We start from the raw sequence: 19,224 nt of genomic DNA on the forward strand, positions 1-19,224 counted from the left end.
GATGTATTTCATTCATTTGGTCACAAGATTTAATGCAGGCTCCATAATAACACGAGGAAAGCAGCAGATACATTTATAATACACGTAACACAAAGAGGAAAAATATTTTGTCACCACATAAATCATATTTTGTTTCTCCTGATTTTATTAAGAGTTTAATATAAAATATCATCTGTTTGCTTTGATCCATTAAAACCTTCAGGTGTTTATGGAAGACTGTAATAAAATATATATTTTCAATGTTTTTTAAAACAAAGTTGGTTTCTTTAGAAGGCTCAAGTTTTATTGTTTAATACATAAAAAAAATCTTGGGGTCTGTTTTACTTATGGTTGGAATGGGTTTTTTGTTTTGTTTTGTTTTTGAGAGAGAGTGCATGTGCATGTGTGTGAGTGGAGGAGGGGCAGGAGAGAGAGAGAGAGAGAGAGAGAGAGAGAGAGAGAGAGAGAGAATATATCTCAAGCAGGCTTCATGCCCAGCATGGAGACTGTTGGGGCTCGATCTCATGAATTGTGAGGTCATGACCTGAACTGAAATCAAGAGTCGGTCAGACACTTACCCAAGTGAGCCACCCATGTGCCCCTTGGTTGGAGTGTTTTAATCTAAAGGCAAACTTTTTAACTTCCTAACCAAAGTGTTATTTAAAGACAGCTTGTAATAAACCACATGTCTTTTGATTGGGAAATTAGTGCCTCTGGAGCGGTGTGTGTGTGTGTGTGTGTGCGTGTGCGCACACGCATGTATATTTTAGAGGAGCCACTTGGTCAGAGGTCACAAAAACAGTATTAAAATGGTAGGGGATTGAGTTAAGTACAGAGTCAATGGTGATAACATCACCAGGAAGCCCCTCTCATTTTCTCTGTCTTTGGCACTTTCAGCTAAGGTGACGATGGAACTTCTACATGGAAGTTGGGTGTGGTTGGATTGTTTGATTCTGAGAGTTTGTATCCCTTGATGACTCTGGGTTCCTGTTGACCAGAGAGACAGGCTGAGAATTCTTTTCACATATACTGAGTCTTGAATTAACATTTCTGGGAAGTTCCCAAACTTTTAGGTGTCTTTATGGAAAGCTGAAAGCTGCTTCCTTATTCAAAAGACGTCATGGTTCCCTCCTGAGTGTGTGGGGTTTATCATAGCATCTTTGAAAACCTGCTTTTTGCTGTAGGAAGACTTAGTTTGTGTTGTTTTTTGCTTTTTAGTATACTCTTTGTTTCTGTCTTAGTAGTTGTGTCTTTGTAGATTCAAGGAACATTTCCAGCCTGCTGTGGGTAAGAAAAGCCATAGGAGCTTCAGGTGATGGGAAAGTCAAATCATATCTGGGGGGTATATCCTGTATCTAGGGGTCCTACGGGCTTCTGGTGGAGATGGTACTCTAAAGAAAAATAGAATCTAGAAAGGGCTAGAGGCTTGGGTAAACTTGCAGGGAGCTTCCTCATCGCCATCATCACCATCACCACCACCATCATCATCGTCATCATCATCATCATCATGGCAGTAACAACAACAAGTAACATCTCTGGAATACAGGAGTTGTGCTCACCACTTTACAGTGGCATCTGAGATAATCCCTGTCACAGTCTGTTGAGGTCATCACTTTTGGAATCCCATCATTTCAATGGAGAAAATGGCAACTGCAATAAGATTCAGCAACTTGTCCAAGGTTATACAACCACCAGTTGCTAGACCCCGATTTGAATGCCAGCTGCCAGAGGCTAGACCCTCATGGACCCATTCAACTGTGATGTCTCCTTTGGGGCTCAGGTGATGTGGAAAGGTGTTGAGAAGCCGATCGCATGCAGAAGAGCTGGTGTGTCAAGGCACAGACACAAGAAAGCAGGGGCCATGTGGGCCCAGTGAACAGGGCCCAGGGACACAGACATGAACATGACTTGGATGGACCCAGGAAAGCTCTTGATAGGTAAGCTCAGGTAGTGAGTTGATGGGATGATTGGTGTCCCCCAGTTGCTTTACTTGGCTTAAACAAACAAACAAACAAACAAACAAACAAACAAACCCTACCCAACACCTGTCCTTTGCCCTTGTTCTTTCTGCCCTGGCCACAATGAGTCCAGAAGATTTACTTCTGTAAAATATTACTGATACCGTGTTGATTCGATAACAGTGTTTCCTATTCTAGTATAGAATGCTTCTAGGGAGGACAGAAAGTTAATTTTGGGGGGAGGAGGGAAGGAAAAGAGACAAAGCTGGCTCATGATAGACAGTTTAATTTTTAGACTCTTTGCAAAAGTCGTAGACAGCTCTTTTCTCTGTGATGGGCTGTAATTTCTTACCCACAGCAAGGCCCTTTCCAGGTGTCTGCACTGCATGTCCTGGCTTGTCTCTATAAGCACTTTTCAGCACATCTGTCAAGTGCCAGAAATTAAGGCACTCCGGGCCTGTTGTTTGTCTGATATGAATGAACTCCGGTGACAAGCTCTTCTCTGGTTAACATCCTGACATCAGAGTTTGAGCCCTTTCGTTGTTAAAAGTTCTCGGTATACTTGTGCCCCTCCCACGTCAGACACACTGGCCCTGCTTTGTCCTTTTTTAGAGAAGCATCCTGGAAGTACCGTGTCTTGTATCAGTGCCGCAGGTGACCCAACTTCTGGAGCAGCAGTGGCCAGGAACTGACAGTACTTCCTGTGTTGGTTTCATTGGTGGACGTACAAGGCCGGTCCCCGGTGGAGACTCTGGTCGCTGGTCGTGTAGGCAATGGCAGGTTGCCTGGATGCATTAGGCTCTTCCCTATTCCTCACTTCCTCCCGGCACTGCTCAGACTCAGGGCATAGGGGGCGGGAGCTTCAAACCGCTTTGTTCCCAGTAGTGTGGTCACAGGATCCTGGTACTCCTTTACTGGTTTGGGTCATTTGTTAACACTTTTCCCTGGGGAAATAATGACATCGTAGCATCCAGTGGATGCTGGATGCTAACTGCTGGATTCTCTGGGTCGGGCTTCTCTGTACATTCCAGACTGGATTGCCTCAGATCCCCTTCCTAGCTATGTGACTTGGAAGAATCACCTACCCTCTCAGTGCCTCAGTTTCCTTACTTGTATAAAGGGCCTTTGATAACACTCTTCTCCCCCTCCTACAGTGTTGAGAGCATCAAGTGGGGTGATAGACTTCCAGTGCTTTGTTTAGTGTGTGGTACAGAGGAAGCATTCAATAACTGCTGGTGAATTTAAATCCCAATAGCAATATTTATTATGGATGGGATTGTTGCACCCATCTTAGAGATGAGAAAACTGAGATCCAAAGGTGAAGAGGTTGAGTGACTTGATCATGGCCACAGAGCTGGTAAGCGGCAGAACTGGAGCTTGAACCCAGCTCTCCTTAATCGGAGTCTGTTCTGCACATTGTGTTTCTCAGCCTGTATAATAGCACCAGGCAAAACCAGCCACAAACTGGACCCTGCCTGATGACTGGGATATATTATCTTGATATTTGGGTTCTGTGCGCTACGGTTAATTAGTAGCTTACAAAGCCATTCTTTAATGCAAGAATGATCTCAGCCTCAGTTTCCTCACCTGTAAGATGAGGCATTTGGACCAAGGTGATCGCTGCGATTCAAGACTCCAGCCCAGGCAGCACGGAAGTGCAGGTTGGGGTTTCTAGGCCCACCGGGTGCGTGCCTTTGAGAATTCATTTCTTTCTCGGTTTTGTTAGCTGTGTGAGGAGGATGTTTCCCCCAGGAGAGTAGTTAGAAGATTAGACAAATGTGAGGGAAGCCCATCACACATAGTAGGGGCTGAATCCATGACAGCTGTCCCTAACATTTCTGTGACTTGCCCATGTTCCTGGATGTGAGCCCCCTTACTTCCCCCTCCAACTCCAGAGAAAAGGCATTTACCATGTTTTATTAATGCTTCTTACTTCTAAGGTGAGAACTGCTATAACACCATGGCTAAAATCCCAGAGCTTGATATAAAAACAGTCTGGGTATAAATCTCCACTTCACCACTCAGTAGCTGTGTGCCTTTCAGCAGGTTGCTTAACCTCTCTGTGCCTTAGTTTCCTATCCATAAAGTAAACGTGTGTTAATATGTTAATTTGCATGAAATGCCCAGAACATACCATGGTCCTAATTAAGTTTTCAGAGCACGTTAGTGCTGTTTATCACACTTACGTCCGTACGCGGGGCAGCCCTCTGTTCTCGTAACTAGTGAGGGAAACTCAAGCATGGAGAAGGGTTCAGTCTGTTTTCCGCGTCCTGCAGTAGTGGTTGGCTGGAATTCATCGTTCTGGTCTCTCTCCGGTCCCTCTTAATAAGCACTCAGCGTTCACTGTCTTTCCACTGGGCTCATTCCCAGGATTTAAAAAACATTCAAAGCTTGGAAAAGTTAACCTATGGGAAAACAATAGCAGGGGAAATTTTGCCTGCCTCTTTGTCCTACATGTCCACATCTCTTTGGAAGTAGAAGTGATCACCCCCACTTCCTGTCTGTGTGTCTTTGTCTCCAAGGGCTCAGGCAGCGGAGCAGCCGCCTTTAAAGGCTTTTGCAGGAGCGGTGGAAGGGGTGTGCCCTGGATTTCATTTCAGTCTGGTTTGTTGGGTGAAAGGGGGGTACCCATTCTTGTGTCCACTCCTCTTACTCAGTTCGGGGGTGCTTCTGCCCAGAAGGAAGTTGTTTTCCTAATGGGTTGGCTTCTGGGGCTCAATCTCTTAAATCTACCTTTTAATTGGAAAATCTTGGTAAAAAGGGGGAGAGATGACACATGTAAATATGTCTCTGGCTATGCTGACTTGAAGACTGTGCTGTCCAAGGATATGGCAGATATGTTTCCAGGAAGAAGTGGGATCGGAGCCCAAGTGTCATTAGGATGAGGGGAGGAGAGAAAGATGGCTACACCCTCAGGCACAGACATTTCTGTGGCCGCCTGGATGATGGGTGCTGTGGTTCTTCCTGTGATGCATTCCCTCATGTGAAGCTCATGAGCTGGGGAGCCCTCGCCCTCCTGGGTGACTAGCATAGGCCTAGGAAGTAGTTTCTTGGTGGTTCTAGAAAACAGACCAATGTGCATCTACATAGGAAAGTTGTAGAAGGGGTGAAATTAAGTGATGGCTCTGGTTGGGCCATCAGAGTTGGGGGGGAGCTGAGACAGGAAGCGGTGCTCAGGGAGATCCCCTTGCCATCAGGCTGCGAGCCTGGAGCCACTGGGTGGTCCTGATGCCTTCTCCGGCTCCTGTTCATGGGCCTGGAGCTATCGGTCTCCCCTGTGGTGTCCCTGTCTCCTCTTGGTTGGTACACTCCAGCTCAGGATCTCCTGTAGGCAGCCTCTGAGGTAGGCAAGGTCTTGCCAACTCGTATCTTTTCTGGGGTTTTATGTCAGTCTTACCTTAGAGTATTCCATCCGGGATTGCCTTGTAATGTTGTCTCCAGTCCTGCGCTATTCTGGTATTTAAGGTTTGAGTATCAGTGGGGTCACTGTGCGCCATTCACTGTTGAGTGAGCTGCTTTTCCCTATTGGGGAGTGTGTGGCCTCGTCTGCGTGTCTGACGTGAGAGGAAACAGGGAGCTAAGGACTTCTTGGACCTTGACTGTAACTTTGGACTTAAGTAAGCAGGGGCTTCCATCATCACTCTTGAAACACTAAATGCGCGAGTCAAACCTCTGACTCACCAGCATCAGTATCATTTGAGACACCTGGTACAAAATGTAGATTCCCAGACGGGTCTTGTAAGGCTACTTGAGGGACTCAGCTTTGTAATGAACTCGACTGTTATTCAAGTGTGAGAGCCACCCAGGCACCCCTGGGAACTTTCATAGATGTCGCTGGAGGTATTAATGCACAAGTGAGCATTGCCTTTTCCAGTCGCCCTTGGGGAAATCTTCTGCTTCTCTGCTTTAGTTCTGAATCTCCTCTTATACAGCTGCCCTTAGACTGGTGCCACATTCTTCTGAATACCTTCCATGGTGATAGGACTTGCTGATGTGGTGTTTAAACAGCTAAGTCCTTCAGGACCACAGCTGATAAGGAGGCTCATCCAGCTGGTTACTGCCATTGTAACGGGAAAGAAACCAGCCAGCAAGGGGAGGGGTTTTCTCATGTCTCATGAGCTGCCTCTGAAGACGGCTCCCAGAGAGGAGACCCCAGGATGTGCTGAGCTCTTGCAATCTAGTTGCAGCAAGTGTGTAGAGCATCTCCGGTCGTTTTGAAAGACTGTGTTCATTTGGGTGAATTGTTTTTATAAAAGAAAAGTGTCTTCTAGCCTAGCCTATCCCCATTAGAAAGTCCCTTTCCAAAAAGTGGCATTGCATTACAGGTGGAGATTTCCAAAGGTGTGAGCACTATCGGTCAATAGTCACCAAACCCCACCCTTCCTACACTGTGTATTAGGTCAGTTGTGAATTTGTGAGATAATTAGTCCCTTCTGATATTGTTTTCCTGAGATGTTATAATCAGTAAGGAAGTAACTTCAATACTGTTCTCCTGGTTGTTGGAATGTTGAAAACAACTTACTAATTGTAGAATGCTGAATAAAGGCTAGATATGGCAGGCAGAAAACCTGGTCTCCAAAGCCTGGCCTTGCTACTCACCAGCTGTATGTCCTTGGGCACATCATTTAGTCCCCAAGCCTGGCAAAGTATAGTCACAGAGTCATCATGAGGATTTAAGAGACACCGGTGCCTGATGCTACCCAAACATAGTTCCTGCCTCATAGAGCGCTCTGTAATCAATGTTGCTTGCATCTGAATCCCACCAGCTTGATTCATTAAACACTTATTGTACTTTTCTATGTGCTTTGGGCCAAGGGAGGGGAGGAGATGGAAGAAAGGAAGGGAGACGGTAAGCAAAAGTATTAAACTCTGCTTTGTGGAGGAAATGAAATTCAGTAAAAGAACATCAAAGAAACTGAATCGATTGACTCTAAGCAAGTCCAGTGTGTTGCCAGAGAGATGGGGATGGGAGGCCAAGGGTTCTTTCTGCAGTGGAGGATGTGAGGGGGTCCTCTGGCAAAGATGAGTCATCATTATAGGCTATTCTTTCCTGTTTAAAAAGCCACCACTCTGGGGCGCCTAGGTGTCTCAGTCAGTTGGGTGTCCAACTTCGGCTCAGGTCACGATCTCTCAGCTCGTGGGTTCGAGCCCCACATTGGGCTCCGTGCTGACAGCTCAGAGCCTGGAGTCTGCTTCAGATTCTGTGTCTCCCTCTCTGCCCCTCCCCTGCTCACACTCTGTGTCTCCCTCCCTCTCTCTCTCAGAAATAAACATTTAAAAAAAATTAAAAAAAAACACAACAACTAAAAAGCCACCACTTTAAAGGTGGCTCCCAGCAATTGCAAATCAATTATAACCCACAATCAGACCTCCAATTTTTTTTTAAGTCGTCAGAGTCTCTAAGTATAGATATAAATCCTCCTTCTTTGAGGTCAGGAGTTCAGTAACATCATTCAACTAGTGAGTCTAAATGAAACTAACTTGAACTAATTATCAATCAGCCCTCTGATAGCAAACTGCTGTCCTCATAAGGGATTATTTGTTATTTTTTCCAGGCAATTTCTTTCCTCACACCCCTGGCTGTTATTTGTGTGGTGAAAATTATCCGGCGAACAGACAAGACTGAAATTAAGGAAGCCTTCTTAGGTAGAGTATTCACAGTTCTTGCTCTAGGGGATGGGGCTGAACTTAATTAGATCAGTAGATTTAAAAAAATCTCTGTTGGACCCAGCTGATTTTTCTCTTGGTCAAATTAAACTTGGGAGAAACAAGAGAAGGTAAACTTTTAGCCCTAAGAAGAGCCAATTCGCAGATGGTAAAAAGCACCTTACCTTCAGTGGCAGCCTGGCTGCTGTCCGTTGTGCTGAATGTGAATGTCCGTCTGTACATCCCAGATCTGTGCTACTCAGGCACAAGAGCAGGGTAGCTCTTAGTGGTAAGGCAAAGATGATCTGAAACTGTCACTATTGACTGCCAAATCCCACATTTGTGACTAATAAATTACAGGCAATTCAGAAATCAGGCACAGATTTCTTGACCTGTCACCATTGGCTGGAGGCACAAATGGGCAAAAGCAGATGTAAAATATAACAGAATTTGGAAATAAACTCTATAACTCATCTTTTTGGGGACATTTCTAAAATTAAGCAATTTTTATTGTATAGAGAGTGTTGTAGTCTTTGCCAGCGATTATAAGACCGTTGTAACAAATTCTCCCCAAGCTAAGCTGTATCTGCATGTGACGCAAGTTTGACATTTTTAAGATTAAACCCATTTTTATGATCTGCATATTAGTTAAAGGACTGAGTAAATGACAATATTAAGAGAAAGCAAAGGTAATTGGCTTGCTGAGTAACCCAAATAATACCCAATAGCCAGGTTTTCAGCTTTCTGATCCTTAGGAAAACTGAATTATGTTTATTTTTTGACACCTCATAAAAGCTATCCAAACTCTTACATAAACTGTGTTTTTGATGTGTTGTATGGACTTTATTATTCAGTTAGATGATATATCTGGAAAAATGAGATATTGCCCCTCTGAGGGTATGTTTGTAAATTATTAGGCTTTGAGGAAATGAACAGGTAGCAAAACATGGTCTTCTCTTTTTTTGGTACAAGAATGAGCTTAAGGGCAAAATCTTGGCTAGGCGGAACAGTTAAGGGGCTTTGTGCTCTGACACAGGACAGGGAACATTTCTTACATAACCAGGCTTGGGTTAGGCTCTAATTGAACAGAACAGAATCTCTCTCCAATTAGCTCACATAAATTAGGGGTTTAGTTACAGGGTTATATCAGCAATCTCACAGATAGCCACGAATAGGGGGAAAAGGGACAGAGGAGCAGTATGGGAACTAGAATAGGGAGCTGGGCCATCGGGACGGGGATAGAGACATGCTTCTCTCTGTAATGTGCCTTCCCTCTACTTCTCAGGTGTCCTGCCTAATCCTCCAGTGGGCCCATCATTTCTGCTGCCCCATACTTTTGATTTCTATGGGGTTCGAGCTTGCCGCGGTAGGCGCTCCCGCCCCACACCCATAGGACTGTCACCTCCAATGCCCACCTCCAAGTACCTCTGCATCTAATGGACCAGACTTCCTGGGCAGACCCTCTGGCTCAGCCCATTTTTCATACCCGGACACAAAAGTCATGAGTCCCTGGCCAGCCTATAGGTGCCCTATCTCAGGTCAAGTGTTTACCCGGCTGCTTATCTGTGGTTTGGGGATTTGGCAGTCACATGATCTCAGTCCCCTCAGCTGATGTGGCAGAAAGGTCAGTTTTTCCAAGGAGGGCATAGTGCCCTCCACATGGGGGTGGAGCAGCCAGGGCAGTGTTTGGATAAATATTCCCATGGTCCCTGAAACGTCCTACTGGGAGTCGTCTCAGTTGACCTGGCAATCCTTTGCCTTACTTTTTATTCTAGTTGCTCCCCTGGAACCGAGTCCCAAGGTAATATGACTGTGGGTAAGACCTGTCTCTCATGGTTATGGTTATAATTTACTGCCAGCTTTTGGAGTTGTGTGTTGTTATGGCAGTAAGTTACTTCTCTAGACCTTTTCATTTTCTGCTAAATCTCCCTTAGAGTGACATTTAGAAATTGCACACCATATCCTGCCTCCTATATGTTAACACACAAGGTGGAGTTATTGGATGTTCTGTTTGCCTAAATAAATGAGAGCTTGCCCTGTAAAAATGATAAAGAGCCTCCTGTTGTACACAGGTGGTTTTTTTTTTTTTTATAAATAACTTCTTTTAGGAAGCCTTGGAAGTAGGGGGCTGGAAGAGTAATCTTTAAAAACCAAGGGCAGAAAATCACGTGTAGTGTTTCCAGTGTTATCTGGAGTTCAGGACTTTCTCAGTGAGAGTGGTTTAGTGTTCAGGTCCCTTCTTTAGCAGACCTGAATCCCAAGTCCTTCCTTTATCTGCATGTCCACAGTGGCCACCTTTGTGCGTGTGCCGTGGAACAAGATGGGTGAGGGTTGCCCCCATGCAGCATCCGGCTTTTAGGGGTTTGGCTGCAGAACAGCCGATTGGTATAACAGAGACCCCTGTTATGGAAATACCACAGTGCTGAATTCCCAACAAGCAAAGTAACAGCAAAAGCCCTCTAATCCTTTGGGATGCATATAAGCAGTATTGTTCTCAATACAGGCCTCTCAGAGGCTAACTCACTGGACACTTCACTTTGAATTTCTTTATCGGACATAGTCTGGTTTGTCTTTGGTTTTGTTTGCGTAATCTCTCAAACCCACTGTGCTGTGGGATGTTGTAAACACAGCCCTTATGAAACAGACCCACTGGGTTATTGTTAGTCAACAAACATCCCTGATTGGGGCCATTCATTTCCTGCTCAGCCAGCCTTTCATGCATCTGATCTGGGCCCAGCCTATCCTCTGGTATCAGTGAGAGGCCCCCATATTGGTCCCCCAGGGGTTGTACTATTCAGACAAAAATAATCAGTTCAGTTTACTTCCAGAATGCTGAGATGACTTTCACCCTAAATAGCACCAGTTAGGAGTCCGATTGTCTTCTGTCTCCTTCAGGCTTTTAGATCGGAGAGTGAAGTTGCCAGCTGTTGGTGGTTACATCGCATCTACACATTTTCTAGTTCAGCTACTTGAAACTTTTCAAAGAACCGCCCTGTGTTACAATAAACCCAGCCGGTGCTGAGGCTGGGGACATGTATGGTGTTCTGGATCCATGTAGCGGTCTATGAAATTCCCTAAGGGCGTTGGGAGATCAGCTAGCAATGCGTGTTTCCGGAGACCTCCTCGGTGCTGAGGCCATGCTAGGACCCGAATAAGAAGGAGTCTGACCCAGCTGGGAAAACCCAGCAGTGAGTCTGCCAAACCAGCTCTAGCAGGAAAAGATCCCAGTCCTGCAGGGTGATCCCACAGCCTGTGAATTGTTGTAGCTCTGGGGAGAATACATCAGTGAAGATAGCTCAGGGCATTTTCCCTCCTCTCTGCAAAGGAGACCTCTCAGCAGTGTTCTGAGGTGGCAAGAGAGGAGGGAAGCCAGCATTTCAGAAGGAAGGGTCTGTGTGTACAGGATGTAATCAGCGGGATCTCCCTGAATTCCCCCATGCTCGGTTCCGATTTATACATCCCAGTTGCCTGCTTGGTGTGTTAATGGCAGTGCGGGGCTGTGACTCTTGCTCTGCTCTTCACACTGGTGGCCCATCCATCCTTTGCTGCCACACTCAGATATGGCCAGTTGTTGCATGTCTCGCTCTTAGGTAATTTGTTTCCCTTTGACAAAAGTATTCATTTGAACCGGTCCCTCCCATTCTCTCTGCTTCCCATGACTTGTTAAAAGCAGATAGGTTTTGTATCAATCTCTGTGGCCCGTGCCCTCAGTGACTGTGTCAGCCATTCCATAGTACTTTCTGCTTGTAGAACACATTTGTCTCCCTTGATGACCATGAACTGGTCCAGGCAGTCCCTTCCTGGAAATGTCCCACCACTGCTATTTTCTTCCATAAATCTCAGCTACTATTGAACAGTTAATATTTGCCAAAGGGAAACGGTAGCTTATATGTTTTATTATTCAACAAGGCAATGGAATGGGGGCGTCAATAGGTTTTTATCGATTATGCACGGTATTTGACCTTCCATTATGTTGACTTGCCTTTTGTGAGGTCTTGATAAATATGGGAGAGACCTGGGAGGTCCTTGCAGGGAAAGCTCTCTCCCTTTGGATGATCTGTACTTCAGCCAGCAAAATCCTTCCAAGCCACTTAGAGAAAGTTTCCATGCTGTATATTTTTAAATAATGTATTCCAGAAGTTCCTACTGCCTTAGATGGCAAAAAAGTACCACCTGGCTAACCTTCTCAAAACCCAGTGAGGTGTTGGGACTGTTTACCTTCTCAGAAAGTGATTTGTTTGATAACGAATGGACAGCTGTCAGCAGGTGAAGAGTCAACAAAGAGATAATCGCCAAGTGGGAATGTCCTGCTCCGAAGACGGATACCAGCGGATGCTGTGATTAGAATTATGTTTGAGAAGATTGCCAAAAAGAAAGAAAAATGTTAGTTTCTTGCTACCACTAAGAGGAATTCTATATGCTGTAATATTAAATCTGTTCCTATCAGGCCAGAACATAATGGATGTGTTCCTTTCCAATATTAAAAATATTAAAAAGTCAGGGAGGAGAGATAAATTTCATGTCATAGGGGCTTGGCATTTTATGAGTCACTATCCGGAGTCTTGTCTTAATTATATTTTACTCTAGCCATGCAGACTTACCTCTGTTTTTTTAAAGTATTGGTTCATATTTCTATGGTCATAAATCGAATAGTATTATCATGGAACAGTGATGTTGATGATGATGTTGATGATGATGTTGACGATGATGAGGATGATGATTGCGATTGGGAACCAGCTCATTATTTTTCTGTCTGTTGGTTTTGTTTTGTAGCAGTATCCTTGGCTCTTGCTTTGAATGGAGTCTGCACAAACACTATTAAGTTGATAGTGGGAAGGTAAGTTGCAAAAAGAAACAAATGGCTTAGACTCTCAAGGTCATCTGTGGATTGGCACATGGGAAGCGATTCCTCTTCTCCATTTATCTTGCCTCTCTGTTGACTGCTCCAGCAGTGAGCTGGTCTCCATAGAGGTGAATGGTCGAAAGACCTGAATTTGAGGCCTGACTTCAGCCTTGACTAGCTATTGGCCGTGGACAGGTTAGCTCCCCTCTCAGAACCTCAGCATTTACTGATTATCTACCTGGTGGAGGGTGCTGGCCAGGTAGCAAGAGGGCAGGTGGATACAGATTGGGCCATGCATCACCTGGGGCTGTGGTATTCTTCCAACTTTCTGTTTAGAGTTGCTGTGAGGCCCCAATAAAATGCTGGTTCCCAGGCCTTGTCTGCTCTAAGGTTCTGGTTCAGTAGGTGAATAACTACATTTGGAGAACATTGGCCGATAAGGGGAGAGAGAGTACGCCAGCAGCTCTGATAGATTATTGATTCTGATTATTGATAGGTTATAGATATTGATAGACTATTATTGGGCCTAGATCCGAGAGCTGGGAAGATCAGGAAGTCAGCGTGACCCAATATGTGCAGAAAAGGGCCCTAGCGTTTATAGAACTAGCAGAGCCTTGCCCATGGCTGGCCTTCAGCAAATATTAGTTGAATTAATGGGAAATGATTGGCTATCACCCATCTGTGTAAAAATCCTCACCTGAGGGAGACAAAAAAACATGAGGTGAAGTGTGTTGGTGCAAGAATCCAATTGCTTGCTTTTGCCACTTACTGGTTGTATGTGACCTTGGGCAGGAGTATTACCTTTCTAAACCTTCATTTTGGCAACTGTAAGATGAAGGAAGTCCTGGGGATGGCATAAGAATCATACGTTATGATGCTCGTGCAGTGCCCAGCACTGTGCCTGGTCCCCAGGAAGGGCTCAGTCAATGCTGGCTGTGTCTGCGACAGGTGGCTTGACCTCAGGGGGCCAGCTTCCGCCCACTTCCTGTGAGGTCTGCCTCCCTTGATGTGGGCCAGAGAGGCCAGCCTGGATGGCCATGAGCTGTGTGTGCATCATGGAGCCGAGTTGTCGGGTCCTCCCTCTCAGTGAGGTTAGGTGAAGCCTGCTATTCAACGAGGGGCAATTGGCCATCCAAGTTCAAGATGTAGGGACGTGAGAAACCTGGAGTCTGGGGTCCTGAGAGCAGCCTCTGAATGGGAGCTGTGGATGGAGGCAGGAACCACCTTCTATTTCTCTGGCACTGTGCTTAGGGCCTCCTATCTAGTCATCTCCTCTAAACCTCACGACCTCACCTCTGGGTGGGTATCGATCCCCCCCTTTTACAGATGTGGAAACTGAGGCTGGGAGAGGCTACATAGCCTTCCCAAGGTCAGAAAACTAGTAAGTGGACAAGCGGGAGTTCCGACTCAGAGCTTTCTGACCCTGAAGCCTGAGCTTCTCCCAAGACCCCCATGGTCCATGGGGAGCTCTGGTGTCAGTGACAGGAGGAGTTGGGGGCAGCAGGGAGTGGTGGGGGTCAGCTTGGGGTTCATTTGTGATGGCAGCATTTTATATTGAAAATGTCCATGGTGTCTTTTGTAGACCTCGCCCCGATTTCTTTTACCGCTGCTTTCCAGATGGAGTGATGAACTCGGAAATGCACTGCACGGGTGACCCCGACCTGGTGTCCGAGGGCCGCAAAAGCTTCCCCAGCATCCATTCCTCCTGTAAGTTCACAGTGGCTGGGACCCTCTTTAATTCTGGGTCGTGTTTCCTGACCACTTGCCTTGAGATTTTCGGTCGAGAGGAAAGTGCTGGGACATGAATGTTGAGCACAGTTCATTCTTCTTCCCTGTAGGCTTAGAAACAAGAATTTGCCAGCAAGTAATAAGCCTGTGGATGAGGCTCTAGAGTTTACAAGACATTGTATGTGTTGCTTTTATGAGCTCAGCAGAGTGTGACATGTGACACTTTACCCTTTGGCAGTGCGATTCAGGAGCCTGACAGTGCAAGGGAATTTATCACGTTCTCTGGGACCTTAAGCTTTTCAGCTCTGTGTTCTTATCTAGCTCATTCTTTCGGTGACGGTATTGTGTGTGTACCAATCTATAGCCCATACATACGCATATACAAGTACATAAACACACACACACACACACACACACACACACACCCCAATATATAGTCTGGTTATAGGTATGCAAGCTGGGACCAGCCTTAAAGCCAACACTAAGTAATACGAATCAGGTGCAGGGCGGTGTAGTGCAGAGCACATAGGTCTTTGAAGTGTGACAAACCCTGGTTCAGTCAGGTATTAGCTCTGTGACTGACCCTCCCCTGCCTCAGTTCCCGCTGTGTAAAATGGGGATGATAATGCTTCCATGATCGGAGCGAGAGTTAAAATAAGTAATGATGATCGCTGTCATTTCTGGAGCAGCCACCATGACAAAATGTGTAGGTGTGTTATCTTATTGAATCCACTCAACGTATACGTGAAGTACTCAGTACGTGCGTTAAATCAACGGTACTCATCCGTATTATTGTTTGTAGCCAGAGCTGAGGTTCCAGAATACCCGGGCTCATTCCGGCAATGTTTACGGAATGACTAAGTGCCAGGCACTGTGCCAGGTGTGGGGGACACAAAGGTAAATAAGACACAGCTCGTGTCCCGGGGAGTCCAGAGGCAGTGGCATGCTGTATATTTAGGTTGGTGATCCTGGGATCATTGGAGAAGCACCGTGGTCACCGGCGACCACTTGAGAGAGGCCACTCTTGTGACCCGAAGTCCTCGATTCCTTACAGGTCTGACGTTACTTGCCTTTGGCAGGTCTGTTACCTTAATCTTTCCTGTTTTCTCTAAGTACTTAAGACTGAGTACTTCTCCCTGAGAGTGGCTGGATCAAGGAGTAACTATCCTGAGGTGCTTGTGGACATTTTGCTCAGAGCCCTTAGAGGCGAGAGCCCTGTCAACAAGATATTGGGGTTCCAGACACTCTGAGTGAGTTGCTGTTAACCTGTACAGTGGCCCCCCCACCCCAGGTCGGGTTATCTCCATTTTACGCATGAGGACAGTGAAGCTCAGACAGACTCAGTAACTTGTTCAAGAACCCTTCGTTGACCTTCATGCCAGCCTCTGACTCCATAGTGTCTCAGGGCTTTCAGTGTTTAAATACAATGAAGATTTATGTATGTATGTATGTATGTATGTATGTTTGTATTTATTTATGTATTTGGCGTAAATGAATGAGGGACAGAGAGTCAGAGAGAGGGAGAGGGAGAGAGAGAGAGAGAGAGAGAGAGAGAGAGAGAGAGAGAAGAGGGGCTCACCAAAAGTGGGGCTTGAGCTCATCCAATGGGGAGCATGAACTCAGGAACCATGAGATCATGACCTCAGCTGAAGTCAGATGCTTCACCGACTGAGCCACTCAGATGCCCTCCATGTTCATTTAAATAAATAACTCGTACTCTTGTCTGGTTTGTTGGAGACTATAGTGGGTTGAATAATGTTCCCCCAGAAGATATGTCCAAGTCTTAGCCCACAGAACCTGTGAACATGACCTTATTTGGAAAACAGTCTTAGCAGAGGTAATTAAGGATCTGGAGATGGGCTCATCCTGCATTTAGGGTGGCCCTAAGTCCAATGACAAATGTTCCCATTAGAGAAAGACAGAGGAATATTTAAGACACAGAGACACAGGTGAGAAGGCCACGTAAAGTTGGGGGCAGAGATCAGAGTGACACAGGGAGCCACCTGGAGCCACCAAATGCTGGGGAAGGCAAGGGAGGATCCTCTCCCGGAGGCTTCATGGGGAGCATGACCCTGCCACACCTGGATTTCAGACCTCTGGGCTCCAGAACGTGAGAGAACACATTGCTGTTGTCATTAGCCATCAGGCTGGTGGTCATCGGTAAGGGCAGCCCTGGGAAAAGAATACAGAGGCTGAGACTGAACACTTACCAGTTAATGTAAGGGGTTTGGCTCTAGAGTCTCGGGGGAGATTGAGGGAAAACGCTTACTGAGTGTGCTTCCCTAGAATGCCCATAGCGAGGGCCCCGTGGTGCATGAAGGTGGAGGACCCGAGCTTCTCTGAGGCTACTTAAGGCAAAACATCCATTTGTAATCACTTCCCGCTCTGAGTTTATTTGTTCTTCTGAAGTCTCATTTTTTTTTATGTTTATTTGAGAGAGAGAGAGAGAGACACAGAGAGAGAGACAGAGAGACAGAGCATGAGTTGGGGAGGGGCAGAGAGAGAGGGAGACACAGAATGTGAAGCAGGCTCCAGGCTCCAAGCTGTTAGCACAGAGCCCAACGTGGGGCTCGAACTCACGAACCGTGAGATCATGACCTGAGCTGAAGTCAGGCGCTTAACTGACTGAGCCTCCCAGGCGCTCCCTCTGAAGTCTCATTTTAAGTGAGCGTCTGTTTTGGAGGACTTGTGGTGCCAGTGGAGGAATGCCCCACCGCACGGTTACCGTCTGCTCATCGTCTGGCATTCTGATGCCAGCCACTGTGTACAGGGCCCCAGAACAGCATGCACCTGGGCTTGACCCCTGTCTGCTCTCCATCTCTGTCCCTGTAGTGTCACTCGAGTTCTCTATTGTTTTAGGGCATGTTCTGTCCTCCCAAAGACTTGGTGCTGAGCTTTAAGGGGCTTCCAATGCTAAAAGCAGAAAGAAGGGAACCCCTGTGGGAAAACCTGAACCCTGGCTTTTCGATGGTTGACCAAGGACAGCGGCACAATTTAGTATCCTGTGTTGCATTTGACCTTGGGAAGGAAATAGCTCTGGGTGTGAAGAAATCAACCCAGAAGACCGCTGGTCCTCGAGAGTGGGGGCCAGGCCCCACAAAAGTGCTCGTTTTAGAAGCACACCTTCCCTATCAGATGCATTTGCTGACAGAGCTGTCCGCCAGGTGCCCTGTCAAATGCATGGCTGATGTCGCATCTGTGGGAGACCAGCTTTTTGACAGAGGCTGTTACTATCTTTTGCTTAAGACACTACTTAAAAAGTTACAGGTTTTTACTACTTGGCAGACACAGAATCCTACCCTGTGTCTAGGCGTTGATGATAGTATTTTTATCTGCTCTCTTTCTTTGTTGTGACAGGTCAGTGATTGCCTTACAGGGAACTGCCACATCCACTTAGAAGAACCATCAGTGCTGTTCTTTGGATTTCTTACTGTGGCTAACAGGAAGCCTCGTGGTTGGCATGACTCTTGGTTTTCAGAGGAGGTGCTGGGCCTCAGTGGGGTGACGTTAGTGGACGCCAGTTGTGACACACACACTCCTTCTCCCTTCAGTAAAATCAACTTTGTAGGTTGCACTGGAGTGAGTAGACACAGGCGTTCTGGAGCATGGGATCTCCTGAGATGAATTTTCCAGGCTAGGTAACCATGGCTTTGCTTCTGCTCTGTTTATAGATAATCAGTGACTAGAAGGTGGTCGATGTCCACATATCATCCCGCAGGAGAGTTGGTTTTCTTCGAACATAAGAGCAAACGGTTTCTTTTGGAAATAAAAGATCTTGTTCCCAAGTTACCATAAACAAGTCAGTGCTCCGCTGAAGCGCTCGGCTGGCAAACAGCATGTCCCACGGCAGCCTTCGTATGGGACTCGCTCCGTAAGGCAGCCCGGGCCACCCTTCTGGGCAAAACAGAGATCACAGTTTCAAAGAGCAAGTGTTCCCTCCAGAGTTACCAGAAATTTGGGATTTAAAGCAGAGAAAGGCAAGGGAGCTTCAAAGCAGGGATATTCTGAAAAGGGAATTGTCTTTCACTGCAGTCTCTGCTTCTGACCGGGTATGGTTTCAGGGTTAGGTTTCAGACAGAAAATAGACGTAAATTATTAATGCCACGTGAAGCTATTAAGAAACTTCATTCTTGTAAAAATGGTGAGAATCTATCAAGTGACATGGTTGTCAGGCTGTCAGCAAACAACAGCCCGTGGACCAAATCCAGTGCCTGCTTGTTTTTGTAAATAAAGTTTTATTGGAACGCAGGGATGCCCATTTGTTTATATATTGTCTATGGAGGTCTTCACATTCTAATGGCTGAGTTGTACAGTTGCAAGGGAGACATGGCCCAGAAAACTGAAAACCTGTTGCTTATTCTCCAAACAAATAGTATGAAAAAGCATTACCATGAGGGCTGGGGTTGGGCGGAGATAAATAGGGAGAGAATAGAGGAGTTTGGGGGCAGTGAAACCTACTCTCTATGATACTTGAATAGTGGATATGTATCATTGTGCATTTCTCAAAACTCATAGAACGCACAACAGCAAGAGTGATCCCTAATGTGAACTGTGGACTTCGGGTGATTTGTCCGTGTAGGTCCATCGGTTGGAACAGATGACGGGGGATGTTGATAGTGAGGGGGCCTGTGCGTGTGTGGGGGTGGGGGTCCTGTGGGAAGTCTCTGTGTACCTTCTTCATTTTGCTGTGAACCTAAAACTGCTCTAAGAAACTTAAATTAAAAAAAGAATTACTAAAGCAAGACCAGGGCACTGTAATTGTGCACACAGATGTTTCAGTTTTTAACCAACTATTTCATTTTTTAAAGGGGGCATTTATAGGATAATCGGTGCTTGTGGGATACAGTTCTTTACATGATAGACAAGATTCAAAAGGTGTATTTGGCTGATGGTGATCTAACAGATTCTTCTTGAGCACTGACTGTTTTGTAGGTACTGGGTTAGCTCCTGGGGAGGGTACAGGATGGTCAGACGTGGTGGTGTCTTCTTTAGGGCAAGGACAAATACCAGGTGCATTGCCACGGTGATGTGGAATTGGGGAGCTGGAAACTCCAAGCCGGGGACAGGGAG

General features: G+C 46.1%; 1 protein-coding gene across 4 annotated transcripts in view; it reads left to right on the forward strand.

Annotated features, from left to right (window-relative positions):
• Window positions 1-19,224, forward strand: part of PLPP4 (phospholipid phosphatase 4) — a 128,255-nt gene that overhangs the window by 48,635 nt on the left and 60,396 nt on the right. For 2 of the 4 annotated variants that reach the window (XR_007145387.1, XM_047825644.1), the window contains exons 3-5: window positions 7,493-7,583; window positions 12,357-12,420; window positions 14,009-14,133. The exons of the other annotated variants lie outside the window; for them this stretch is intronic. Coding sequence is in view for 1 of the 2 variants with exons in the window: in XM_047825644.1 (XP_047681600.1) it covers window positions 7,493-7,583; window positions 12,357-12,420; window positions 14,009-14,133 (280 nt within the window). In the remaining variant the exon portion in view is untranslated. The remainder of the gene's footprint in view (window positions 1-7,492; window positions 7,584-12,356; window positions 12,421-14,008; window positions 14,134-19,224) is intronic. 4 annotated transcript variants of the gene reach the window in all.

This window comes from Prionailurus viverrinus, chromosome D2 (genome assembly GCF_022837055.1).
Source record: "Prionailurus viverrinus isolate Anna chromosome D2, UM_Priviv_1.0, whole genome shotgun sequence".
Taxonomy (NCBI): domain Eukaryota; kingdom Metazoa; phylum Chordata; class Mammalia; order Carnivora; family Felidae; genus Prionailurus; species Prionailurus viverrinus.